The 12812-nt window shown below is 56.0% G+C and overlaps 1 protein-coding gene across 2 annotated transcripts in view; it reads right to left on the minus strand.

The window, feature by feature from the left end:
• SLC8A2 (solute carrier family 8 member A2) overlaps positions 1 to 11306 on the minus strand; it is a 30156-nt gene extending 18850 nt beyond the window's left edge. For both annotated transcript variants that reach the window (XM_027620293.2, XM_027620292.2), the window contains exons 1-3: positions 11174 to 11306; positions 5946 to 6635; positions 1013 to 1677 (exon numbers count right to left, since the gene is read on the minus strand). In XM_027620293.2, coding sequence (XP_027476094.1) covers positions 1013 to 1677; positions 5946 to 6620 — 1340 coding nt within the window. In that variant the 5' untranslated portion in view covers positions 6621 to 6635; positions 11174 to 11306. The remainder of the gene's footprint in view (positions 1 to 1012; positions 1678 to 5945; positions 6636 to 11173) is intronic.
• Between the last annotated feature and the right edge of the window lie 1506 nt (positions 11307 to 12812).

Raw genomic sequence — 12812 nt, forward strand, 5'->3', positions numbered from 1 at the left:
AACTATCATTCTTGAAAGAGTGTGGTATGAACAGAAGAACTACAAACAGATAAAGAATTTTGTGGGTCACATGAGGATAGAGAGGTTATCTTGTTTACTGCTCTGTGTTCCTTTTTTTCAGGAGAGCAGAAGGAGAGGGAGAGGGAGAATCTTAAGCAGGCTCCACATCCAGTGCCCAGCCGGACGGGGCTCGATCTCACGACCCTGAAATCATGACCTGAGCCAAAATCAAGAGTCCCAGGCTTAACCCACTGAGCCACCCAGACGCCCCTACTGTTCTGTGTTCTAAAGATAGTACCCAACACATAGTAGGTGCTCAGTAGGAATTGCTGAAGGAGGGCGGATCACAGGTCTGCTCAAAAAAGAGGAAGGAGAGGGACAGGGGGCAGGGAGACCCAGGAGGGTGCAAAGGTGGGGGGGGGGCTTCTTTATGGTGCCACCAAAGACCTGGGGATAATTTGGGTACTGCCTCTCCCCTCTTATCCCATTTAATTTTCCCACATAGCACTTACCATCACCTCATCTTTTTATCTATTTAATAGTTCATAACCTTATTGCAACTTGAGGGTAAGGACCTTAGCTGTCTTGTTCACCATGATATACTCCCAGGTATACAGTAGGTGCTCAACAAACATTTTTACTTTAGTAATGGTATGTGTGTGTGGGGGGAGGGTACTTGTCCTAGCAGGTAACACTACACATAATGCAGTTGTAATAATTAACACAGGGTGGTGTCAAGCACTAAAACCCACAGGTAGATCATACACATGGGAGACGGGACAGCCGTGCTATCTGGCAAATGCTAGAACAGTGTGCGGTACAAAGAAGGCTCTCGACGGTGAATGAATGAGTGAACAATGAATGAATGCCGCAGGTCCGCGCACCGCAAGGTAAGGACGGATGGGCGCTGGAGGCAGCCCCCGAGCCCGATGAGCGCGGCGGCTGCGGTGGCTGCGGCGGCTGCGGCGGCTGCGGGACCCCGGCGCCTCCGCCCTGCGAACGGCCAACCCACCTGTACTCATAGTCGGAGCCGGCCTTGGCGGAGCCGTCCTCGGTGCGGTAGTCCACGTAGAAGGTGCTGTTGCCCTCCCCACCTTGGCAGGTGACCGACAGCAGCACGGAGCCACAGTTCTCCAGGCAGTGGTAGAGGCTGGGCTCGAAGAAGATGCGGCTGGCGCCATCGTCCTCGTCGTCGCCGGGGCCCTCGGCGGGGGAGGCCCTGCGCGACGCGTCCACTGCGTGTCGCCGCAGCACGTTGCCCGCGCCCGTCATCAGCCGCGTGGCCTGGATGCGGTAGAAGGCGCGGCTCTTCTGCTGGTGCAGCAGCGCGTAGTAGTTGGCGATGCCCACCAGCTGCTCCAGGTCTTTGTCCGGGTGCTTCTGCTTGAGGTCCTTGAGGATCTGGATGACCTCGCGGCGGCTGGCGTCCAGCTCGCGGGCCTCGGCGGGGCTCGGGCCCAGGCCGCCCACCTCGCCCGGCACCTCGGAGCCCACGAACGTGCCGTCCAGCTCGATGCTCTTGGGGGGATCGCCCTCGGCGCCGATGATGATGCCGCTGCGCGGGTCGGTGCGGTAGCGCTTGTACACATACTTGTAGAAGAGCAGCCGCTTGTCGGCCATCCAGGCGAACACCACGCACACCGGGAAGAAGACGAGGGTCAGCAGCGCCTCCCACACCTGCGGGCGGCCGCGCGGGTCAGGACCGCCGCGCCGCCAGGGGGCGCGCTCGCCGCCCCGCCGTCCCCGCGTCTCTCTCGCCCGGCGCTGGGGTCCGGCGGTCGCCGGGCGCCCCCTCCGCCCCCGCCCCGTCCCGCATCTCCCCGCAATCTCGGTCCCTGCCCCGCCTCGTCCCCTCTCTACTTCCCTCTGGTGTCGGCTCGTCTCTGCCTCTCCCCATCTCTCTCTCTGTCTAGATCGTTGTCTCTCTCCCTGCCTCCATCCCATTTGGTGTTGGTCGGTTTTTGAATCTTTCTTCCTCTCTGTCTTGTTACCTCTGTCTCCTTGTTCTCCTTTTATATCTTTTGTAGATACCCATCGCTCTCCCTTGTGAGATTCTTCGCAGTTTCTCTCTCTCCGTCTCTTTCCCGGTCTCCTGATGCATGCAGGCATGCATCCAGTCCACTCACGCATGCATGCATCCATGCATCCATCCACCCATCCACCTTTCATCACTCTGAGAACCATGCCCACCTACCCCAGTGCCAGGAACCCAAACACCCTCAGCCGCCACTAGGGGACAGACAGGTCCCCACCCCGTGGCCTCAGCCCCCCTCAAGGGGCAGAGCCTGTGTCCCTTCCAGCCTCTCTCTCCCTCCATCTTTTTCTCCCTGCTCCTTTTTCTCCTCCACCCCTCCTCAGCTGGGACGCGGCGAGTTGTCCAAACCCCACCCATCACCCAGGGCCCGCGCTCTGCTCAACCTCTTCCTAAAGCTCCCTGATACCCCACGCCCACTCCCTCCGCCCTCCCCTCCCCCACCCCCTCCCCCTGACCAGTGACTACCGCCTTTGCCAGACTCTCCTTCCTTAGAATCTGTTTGGCCCTTAGGGACGAGAGTTTGACTCTAAAAGAGGCACAAGTTTGGCTCCTGTCACAGCCTCTCACAGCAAGCTCCCATGTTTACATGCTACCTCCCCAGAGAGACAAGGCAAGGCTGTGTTCAGACCCTGGTTCTAGAAGAGGGAGGTCTGGCTCAGCCTCTTGCCTGTAAAATGGGGGTGGCCCCAAGACTGAATGAGCTTATGTACCCCTAACACATAGCACTGTCAGTTCCTGACACATGGAAAATACTCAAAATGTGAAACTAACATTAGAGCTCATTGAGGCCCAGGACTTGGTCTGCAAGCAGTTACCTTTCTCATTAAAGATAAGGAAGAAACGATTAAAGATTATTTACCATCAGATGGCCCCCAGAGGTGTCTTTAAAATGGGCCCAGAAGGGAAAATATCTTTTCAGATCCAATCCCCACAACCCCTTGTCGCTGTGTTTACTGACGGCTCAGAGAGAAGGGCAGGACTTGGAAACAGAGCCACCAGGCAGGTCTGTCAAAAGAGGCCGCATTTTCTACACGAGCTGTAAAATGAACTCTGGCCTTGTGTTCATTGAGCTGGTCACTGTATATTGCAGGGTATTCTCCCGTAATCAGAAGGCAGCCTCAAACCCCTAAGATTTGCTTTTCTCCCGCAGGTAAATAAAAGGCGATTCTAGGAGACTCACATCTTCCTTCCAGGGCACCCACTGCGAATGGGCATATGGATGGACTTGCCCACCCTGGGAGGGAAGTAAGACAGCTTCAGTGGACAGGAACACCCCCAAGGGGGGGGTGCCTCCAAATTAGGGTCCTTTATGGGCTGCCACCATGATTGGGGCGGGAGATCTGGTCTAGTGACTCAATGGGGCAGTACTAACACAATACAGAATTGTCCCGTGTCCTGTGACCTCAGAACCTCCCTCTGGATACTTGCGGTGGCAAAACACCTGCTTTTCTAATAATTGGAGTCTAGAACTCAGCTCTGTTACATGTATATGAAGTATTTTCCTGATGCTTTAATATATGCTGAATACACTTATTTTTAATCTTGTAGCTACCCACTCCTCTGCTCAACTCCTTGCACGGAACGTTTCCTGATCTTTCTCTTTCTCTTAAATCCAAACTTGTTCAGTAAAAGATGGTGCTGGTATCTGGTTCCCACACCATGACTTTTAATGTAGCCATGCCGAAGCATTTACATGTGGAAATTCACATCGTTCTATCAGAGATTACTTTCCTTTATATCATAGTTCGGCCATTATACGGACTTTCGGAAAGCCAACAGCACAGGCAAGTTCATTAACGGGAGGAATCGCTCACATTTACTCTGTTCTAGGCTTGTGGTTCTGAGCCCTTCCATGTGTAATTTATTTGATCCCCACACCGCCCTCTGGAGTCAGTGCTATGACGATGCCCAGGTGACAGGCGAGGAAACTGAGGCACCGACAAGGTGAGGAACTTGCCCAAGGAAGAGCTAGGAAGCAGAAGTGGGGTTTGAACCCAGCATGCCTGGGTCCAGGATCCACGCACCGGACTACTGGGGTAGAAGGCCTCTCTCCTAGCATCTAAGAATTTCACGTCAGAGTAAAGGGATGTAACAAAGCATTTGCTAGGAAAAGGGAGCACTGGGTATGAAGGGTCAAGAACCAAGGGCCCGGTCTAACCTCTTCCATGGTTCAGATATGAAAACTGAGGCCCAGAGAGGGTCCGGGCTTTGCCTGAGGCCACACAGCACCTCCGGGAGAAAATCCAGCGCCAGACCCATCTCACTGCCCCAGTTCGCTGTGTTGAGAAGGAAGTGGCACCATCTTGGTCTCAGGCCAGTTCCCTCCCTTACTTCATGAAAGTGCCTCATAATTCTGGCTTCCACATTACTCCCGAATGGATCCCCCATGGTGACTTCTTCACCCACAACTGTGACATTTTCTACCCTGTTTTCTGAGTCTGAGCCTGGCTCCTTCTCAGGGGGATCTCTCTCCTCCACCCCCGTCCCTACCCACCTGTCACTCATGGTGTCTAAAATTCTCTTCATAGTTTTGCTGTAAATCCTCATCAAAGAGCACTTTGAAAACCTAAGTCAGTATACCATCCTTTTTAATAGCACGTGAGAACCGTGTGACGGGTTCTTCTGCATTTTTCACCATGGCAGCCAGGAGACTCGGCATTATAGTCATTAGTCAGTTGCTGTAAAGGTCTCTCTCCCTCTCTCATCCCTGTCTCCTGGTGCTACCATCTCTCCCTTAGCTCACCTGCAATTTCTGGTCCCTCCCTTCTGCTTTTATATCACCTGCAAAGAATTTTTATACTTCTAACTTCAGCTTCTTCCTGGAAAGAGACTAGAATTGGCAGAACCTGACAGATACGTGCAGGGAGATTATACACATGTGTGAAGGAATTCTGGGTAGCCTCAAATAAATTATGCATGTGTGTGAACGAATTAGGCCAGGCCCATAAATAAATTATGCAAATGTAGACGGCAGTCATGGGGTTGTGGGAAATGAATTAGGCACATGTTTTAAAGGAAGACTAAGCAGAATGTGGTTAAGACACTGGACGGATGAGAGGCAAATGATTATGGGAACGTGGGTGTAAATTATGGAGGAGTGGGACTAAATTTTGTCTCACTGTTGGAATAAATTATGCAAAGTGGCCTTTGCAGTGGACTTGGGCTTATACCTACGTTGGATTGGATTGCATATAAATTACATTACAGTGATAAATTATCCTACCATCAGAAATCAATTATGAATAATGAATTAGGCAAATCACAATTGCATATCTGGCAAATACAGAGCTAGATTACCAGATGTGGGCCTATGTCTATGCAGGCCCGTGGATACATTATGCAAATTGTACCAAGTTACCCAAGTTGATTAGCACTGTCAGAAAACACAAGGTTGGATTATGCAACTGTGGCATGAATTATGCAAATAAAGGCGGTCTTATTATAAAGGTGGGAATAAATTATGCAAAAGACGGGAGTGTAAGAAAACATGTGAACGTACCTGGCAAATACCTGGCTAGACCATGAACTGCGTGTGGTATGCATTACACAGATCACAAGGACTCTGTTAACACATATGGCACCATCGTGAGAGCTAAAAGGGGTCCCTTCTGGATCGGTATACTGCAAAATGTCACCCCCCGCCCCCTGGGCGGATGAGCCCTTTCCAGGACCTGCACAGCCATCCAGACATGGCTTGGGTACACTCAAACGGACTCCAGTCCCAACTTGCCTTCTCCAGCCCAATGCCCTTGTGCAGTGTGTGACCTGCACAACCATACCTGGCAGCCCTCCCAGATGTAAGCATGCATTTCTGCAAATACATGAATCAAGTCTCCAAGCCCAGGGAGCCACCCCTCTGGATTTTGCAGACATACATGCACCAAGGAGGTGTCCATGGGTCCTTGCTCACCTGGACCACACCCGGGGAAAAGACGGCAAGGATGAGATAAAGCCAGACGTAGGCGAAGATACTCCAAGAGGCAGTGACAAAGAAGACTCTCAAGTGCTTGATCTTGCGGCTCTCACCGGCTGGGATGACATAGATGCACACAGCAATGACCACAAACATGTTGAAGGCAGCACTGCCCACGATGGTGCCTGGGCCCAGCTCGCCCGCCTGGAAGTTGTGGCCGCAGACCTCGATGACAGACAGCAGGATCTCAGGGGCTGAGGAGCCCAGGGCCATGAGCGTGAGGTTGGACACCGTCTCGTTCCAGATGCGGACGGTGCCCACGCTGGTCTCACCGTTGGCCTTGGTGATGGTGATCTCCTTCTCCTTTGACGTGATGACCTCGATGGATGCCATGAAGCGGTCGGCAATGATGGACACGCCCAGGAACATGTAAACCATGGCCACGAAGTAGACCACAGCTCGTGCCGCCTTGTCACCCAGCGACGGGTCATCGGGCTCCCAAACGGGCAGCAGGACCCCCGGCTGACAGCGGTTCGAGCCCTGGCAGCCCCCCGTGCTGGTATCGCTGTCATTGGTGGGGGGAGGCGGCAGGGAGGGGGTTGGGGTGGCTGCCCCTGAGCATGGGGGTGTCCCCAGGAGGAGTGCAAACCCCACTAAGGCCAAGGGAGCCATGGAGGGTGTCGGGTCCTGTGAGGGAGGAGGAAGAAGTGTGGGTGAGGGGCACAGACCCCTCCCACTCGCACGTGAGCCAAGGCTTCTTGGGGGTAGAGCATGGGAGACAAGCAGGGGGCTGACAGGAGGAGGGTGGGGACAGAGGGAGATGCAGAGAGACAGAGACTAAGAGAGAAAGATAAAGACGGAGGAGCGTCACCCGCTGCTGGTGGAGTACACGTCGCTCTCACCACCTCGGGGAACTAGAGCTGAACATCCCGTGTCCTAGGACTCAGCCGTCCCACGCCCAGGTACATGTGCACCCGGGAGCCATAGGTCGTGTGTCTGCCAAAAGACACATCCCAGAATGTCTAACAGCTCCCGTCTTGAAACAACCCAGATGCCTCTCAGCAGTAAATGGAGAAGCCCAGCACAGAGCACTCACACTGAGGAATGTTACAGGGCCCTGGAAAGGGAACGGGCTGCTGACCCACCCAGCCACACAGACGAATCCCACAGACGAGGGAGGAATGAAGCCAGGCCCCAAAGGACAGAGACTGAATAATTTAGCGGGTGAGGCGAGGGGCTGGAAGCCGTCAATTCATTAGGTAAGTCTAATGGTTTCCAAATTGACCCTCAGAGGGCTCCTGCTTGGGGTCTAGGATGTCTGTCTGCCTGTCTGTCTGAGCGGGGCTGGGGAGGGGCTGCTGGAGGGTCTCCCACTCACACCTTTCCCTGCAACGGCGGCAGGTGTCTCTCTCCAGTACCCCCTACGTCTCTGTGAGGTGCCCGGGTCTTCAGCAGCTATGACGAGACCCCGTGTTGGGCTTTTGGTCTCATTTGTGGGTTGTGGGGTCTCTACGGTTTCAATACTTCTCCAGCCTCTGATCCTGGGTTTGAGAGGCTATCTCTGTGTCTTGCCTCAGTTCCCTTTAAAAACGCAAACCAGGGGCTCCTGGGTGGCTCAGGTGGTTGGGCGTCTGCCTTCAGCTCAGGTCATGATCTCGGGGTCCTGGGATTGAGCCCCGTGTCAGGCTCTGTGGTCAGCGAGGAGTCTGCTTCTCCCTCTCCCTATGCCCTTCCCCCCCAGCTCATGCTCTCCCTCTCTCAAATAAATAAATGAAATCTTAAAAAAAAAAACAACAACACAAAAATGCAAGTCAGTTCACATCCTTCCTCTGCTCAGAACCCTCCGTGGCTCCCGACTCAGTCTCAGTCAGAGTACCACAGCCCTCACCCTGGATCATAAGGTCTCACATGATCTGCCCCCCTCGTTCCCTCTCTGGCTTCATCTCCCACCCCGTCCCCCTTGCTTGCTTGGCCCCAGCCACCACGAAGTTCCTCACATACTGGAGAAGTTCGTGCCTCAGGGCCTTTGCACCTGTTGTTGCCCCTTCCTGGGACACGCATCCCCCCAGATTCACCCTCTCTTCTCCAGTTCTCCACTCAGACATCACCTTCCTGAGCTCTCCACTCAGAATGACGCCACCCCACTCTGGGGAGTCCCTAGCCAGTTCCTCGATGGAGAGGCCAAGGCTCAGAGGTCTAAAACTCGTTCAAAGCCTCCAGCACCAACTCTGGCTCCATTTCTCTCCCCAAGAGTGGCCCGAACTCCCAGTTCCCCTGCCCCGCTCTTGCATTGCCTTGGTAACCCCGTAGCCTATAAAGAAAGGGGGGGGACTGAGAGAAGGAGGGGCCCTCTGAGTCTGCACCTCCCTGATCACTGTCTTGCCTCAGTTCTGCCAGTAACTTGCCTTTCTGTCTGAAAGTTCTTCTCTGAGTCTAACCCACAGCCTGCCCCCAAAACACACCCACGTACTCACGGGCAGGGAGCTGGCTTTTCTGGGGGAGGGAGGCAGAATGTTGGCAGAACTTCCCTGAGGAGTGTGTGTGTGTGTGTGTGTGTGCGCGCGCGCACACGCGCGTGCGGGAGTGCATGCGTGTGGGGGGGGGCGGGGGGAGGGGGATTCTTAAAGGGCCACCGCACAATTAGCCCCCTCAGCAAGGCCCCTAATGGTACATCTAATTAGCAGCCCCCTAATTAGCAACAACTTAGGCATAATTACAAACCCACCAGGATCCAAAGCAAAGATTCATGCTCTCTTCTCCCTCCCTTCTCCCAGGCTTTCAGGAGTAACCAGGGCCACCTGGGAGTCAAGAATTCATCTCAAGCATCAAACTCCCTCTGTCATGGGAGCCATGGCCCGGAAATCGCCCCCTCAAGTCTAACCACCTGTCCCTCCTGCTGCAGTCCTTAAGGGAGGCCAGAGTCTGCCAATGGGTGTTCTCACGCCTGCCCTCCTTGCCCAGGGGCTGGGCAAAGCAGCCTGGCTCAATCTCTTTTCCTGCAAAACCTGGTTTTCTCTCACTGAGGCCTTAGGGGAGGAGGGGTCAGGGAGAGAAAGCGCTAGATAAATATTTGTGAAACGAAGGACCAAGAGCTCTGAGCCCTGTCGCTGGGGCCAGCTGGGCTTCCTCTGCTGGAGGCGCCTGCCTGTGCCTTCTCCATCCACCAGCAGCCCTGAAACCTTAGCTGGGTTTAGAATCCAGGGGCAAAAGGATCAGGTTGAAGCCAGGGTAGGAGTCTGGAGGGCAGATGGTGGCATCTCTGCATCTCTCCCCACCCTCGCGGGCAGGGGACCAGCTGGGTCAGTGGTGAGCACCCCGGGTCCACCTCCCGCGCCCCCCAGGGGCTCGGAGACCTCCTTCCTAGAGTGGGACTGCAGGCATGGGGGGGGTCAAGTCTGGTATGCCAGGTGGGACCTCCTCCCTCCCTCATGTCCCTCACATTGGCGAGGGAGATGGTGGTTCCTGGTTGTGCTCTGGTGGGGGCAAGGGTTGCCCGCCACCCCTCGGAGGGATCCTGCGGTGGGGACACAGGCTTCTAAACACACCCACTTACTGCTCCAGGGGTGAGCCAGGCTCTCCCAGCACCACGTCCCAGCCTGGGGGTCACACATAGGCTCAGTGCTCAGGGCTATGACACCCTGATGGGTAAACTGAGGTCCAGAGGGGAAAAGAGCATGGCCAGGTCAAGCAGCTTCAAATCAGGGGCAGAGGAGGATAGAAACTCGAGGCATAGGACTCCTAAGCTGGTGCTCTTCCGAATCCAGCGGGGCCCGTGGATACTTGAGGACCTCACCCCATCACAGCCTGGGCTACAGGCTAGGCCCACACCTCTCCCCTGGTCACTCACTCTCGCCCAGCTTCCCTGGGGCCCCCTTCCCCCAGGAAAGAAGAAGATGCATTGGCCAGGGACCTCCAGACTCAGAGGGGCCCTCTCGGAGCCCCCAAGGGATGGTGAAGGAGCTTTGGAGAGCCACTTCCATTGAGAGATAGGTCTGAGGCTGGTATGCCCCAAGAGGAATGGAGGTGAGGCTGCAGAAAGGACTGGCCTGACTCGCCCAGTACCTCGGTGCTGTGCCTGGAGTAGGAGAGGTGCTCAGTAACTGTCAAAGGAACGGACGAGTGAAGCAAGCAATGCACAAATGGCAAAAGAGGTACAGAAGTCAGACTGCAGGAAGGACCGGTCCAGTCCGTATGAAGAGGAATGGGGAGGCAAGATTGGAGGTCTTGCAGTCTCCATCACAAAGGGTATAGGGTAGACTGCAGGAAGGACTGGCTTCAGAATGCCAGGTACAAGGCAGGGGAGAGGAGAGGAGCTCTGTCCTGGGGGGTGGGGTGGGGAGGGACGGGGCACAAGCCAGCCGGGAGGATGGGCAGGAGCTCAGCTGAAGAAGGGAGAGGAGTTTGGGGGACTCCGCGCCTTCTGGGGGAGCCCACTCTGCGGAGGGGGGAGTCTTCTTTCTCCAGGTCTCCCCCTTGCCAGGGGCGGGGACAAACGTGTGTAGGAGGAGAGTTAACACGCTACCAGGGAAGAGAGAGACAGAGAAATAGAGACCACATACCTACAGACAGAGATGGAGAGCAGGGAGAGGGGCAGAGAAGAGAGAGGGAGACACCCACAGAGACAGAAACACAGGAGAGCAGAGACGGGAGAGAGAGACAGACAGACACACACACACACAGATGGTGAAAGAGGAAGGCAGGCAGAAAGAAACCAAGGACTTAGAGACAGAACCCCGAAAAGACACAGAACAGACCCACGCACAGAGGGAACCAGAGGGGCAGAGGCGCGAGTGAGGGACTGAGGGACGGGCACAGCGAAAGGGACTCAAGAGAGGCAGCCAGACTCCGCAGGACAGGACCCCCGAGAGACGTGGAGACAGAAGGATGAGACCCAGACGCAGGAAGGCGGGGGCGGAGGGAGAGAAGGCGAAGGGGGGCTGCCCCAGACAGGCTGGGGTGTTCTCGCCCCCTCAGTGCCCAGGAGGCACCCCCTCCTCAGCCCGCCATGCTCCCTGGAACACAGGAGGGGCTGAGGATGTTGGCTGCTGGTGGCGCCCCCAACGCACGGGAGGGACGGAGTATCCCCACCCGGGATATGCAGCCCCCCAACCCCCATAGACGAGCTCAGGGAAAAGCGGCTCCTGGCTCCTCAAATGTCCCTCTCCACCCGCCTGGGACAACACCATCCTTCCTCCACGCCCCCCCCCAAACAGAGGGTCTCTTACCTGCAGCTGCCGCTTGGAGCAGGTCCCCCTAGCACTGGGCTGGCAGTGGTGGGTGACTCCGCCCGACAGAGAGAGAAAGAGAGAGAGAGAGAGAGAGAGAGAGAGAAGCTGGAGACTGAGAGGGAGAGCCAGGGAGGAGGGGAGGGAGAGGGGGGAGGGACACGGGGGAGGGGGAGTCGGGAGAGAGGGAGGAGGAGGGACGGGGGAGAGTGCTGGGAGGGAGGAGGAGGAGCCAGAGACAGAGGGGAGGAGGAGGCGGGGGAGGCCTGGGGAGGGGCCTGGAGAGAGGAGGTTGGGGGGAGCCCAAGCCTCCCACCCACCCTTCAGGTTCAGCACCACAGACAAGGGACAGAGGCGAAGGGTGCTTTTGTGTGTGTGTGTGTGTGTGTGTGTGTGTGTGTGTGTGTGTGTGTTTTGGGGGGGGCTTGGGGGTCATTCAGAGGCATCCTTCCCCCTCCCCAACACACACACACTCTGATCCATACAAGGGCCAGAGAGGCACGAACAGCTACAAATAGTTACAGGCTCACAGAACCAGGGGGAGGGCAAAAATGTTTAACCAGTCAGATCCAAATTCACACGCTGTGCCTGCAGACATAACCTCGCCAAGCCAGCCAGAAACAACCACAAAGGCACCCATTAATAATAGTAACAACAGTTGCCATTCATACCGCCCTTACCACCTGCCAGGCGATGTTATATTTTTTTGGTAAGTGACTGATAGGTGTTGACACAACTAGCCCTTCTAATAATCCTGTGAGATAATGCTATTAGTCTCATTTTACAGATGGGGAAGTCGAGGCACAGAGTGGTCAAGTGGGACTTCGGGCTCCACAGCCTTAACCACTCCACTGCGTGCTGTTCCAGATGGAGGAGCAAGTGGGAAGTTAGGCAGCGAACCCGCAAACGGCCAGGCGAGGGCCCCAGCCCTTAAGTGGACACACACGTGCACATACAAGCCCGTGAGCACACGCTTCACAGACTCACACCATTGCTGACGAAACTCACCTAATCCCACGCCGGGGTCCCACTCCCACCCAGGACGGCAGGTGATGCAGCTCTCCGCCTCGGCAGGCGGGCAGCAGGAGGGAGGAGACCCCGCCCACGCCAACAGTCTGTGCCCATGGCCAGTCCAGGCTGGACACCCTTGGGCGGGCTGCCAGGAAGAGGGAGGCGATTCAGCTCCCTGCAATTTGCCACGCTTGGGCCCGGGATTCTAGGAGCTGGCAAGGGTGGCCAAGGATTGGTGGTCTCCTGCCTCCTAAAAACCCACCAGGTGGCTTGGTCTTCACGGTCAGTGTGGGTGGTCAGACTGTTGGGTGGACTTCCTTGGTAGGAGGTAGACTGGATGGCCAGAATGATTGTGGTGTCTACCCCTCTGCGCTGGGAAGCAAGAGTCCCGCCCAAACCCTCCCCCAGGGAGGAAAAAGCCTACCCTCCCCACCAGCCCGGATCCTGCTCAGGAATTAGTCCCCAACCCACTGCCCCGACGCTATTCCTGGCCTGCGGTGGGGGAGGGCGAGAGTTCTCCCCGGTCCTGCCCTCCACTGGTCCCGGAGATACAGACCTCTGCTTCCTTCTCCCTTGCCCTAGCCGGGGCTGCCAGAGGGAGCAAATCCTACAGCCAGCCCGGCCTTGG

This window comes from Zalophus californianus, chromosome 17 (genome assembly GCF_009762305.2).
Source record: "Zalophus californianus isolate mZalCal1 chromosome 17, mZalCal1.pri.v2, whole genome shotgun sequence".
Lineage (NCBI taxonomy): Eukaryota > Metazoa > Chordata > Mammalia > Carnivora > Otariidae > Zalophus > Zalophus californianus.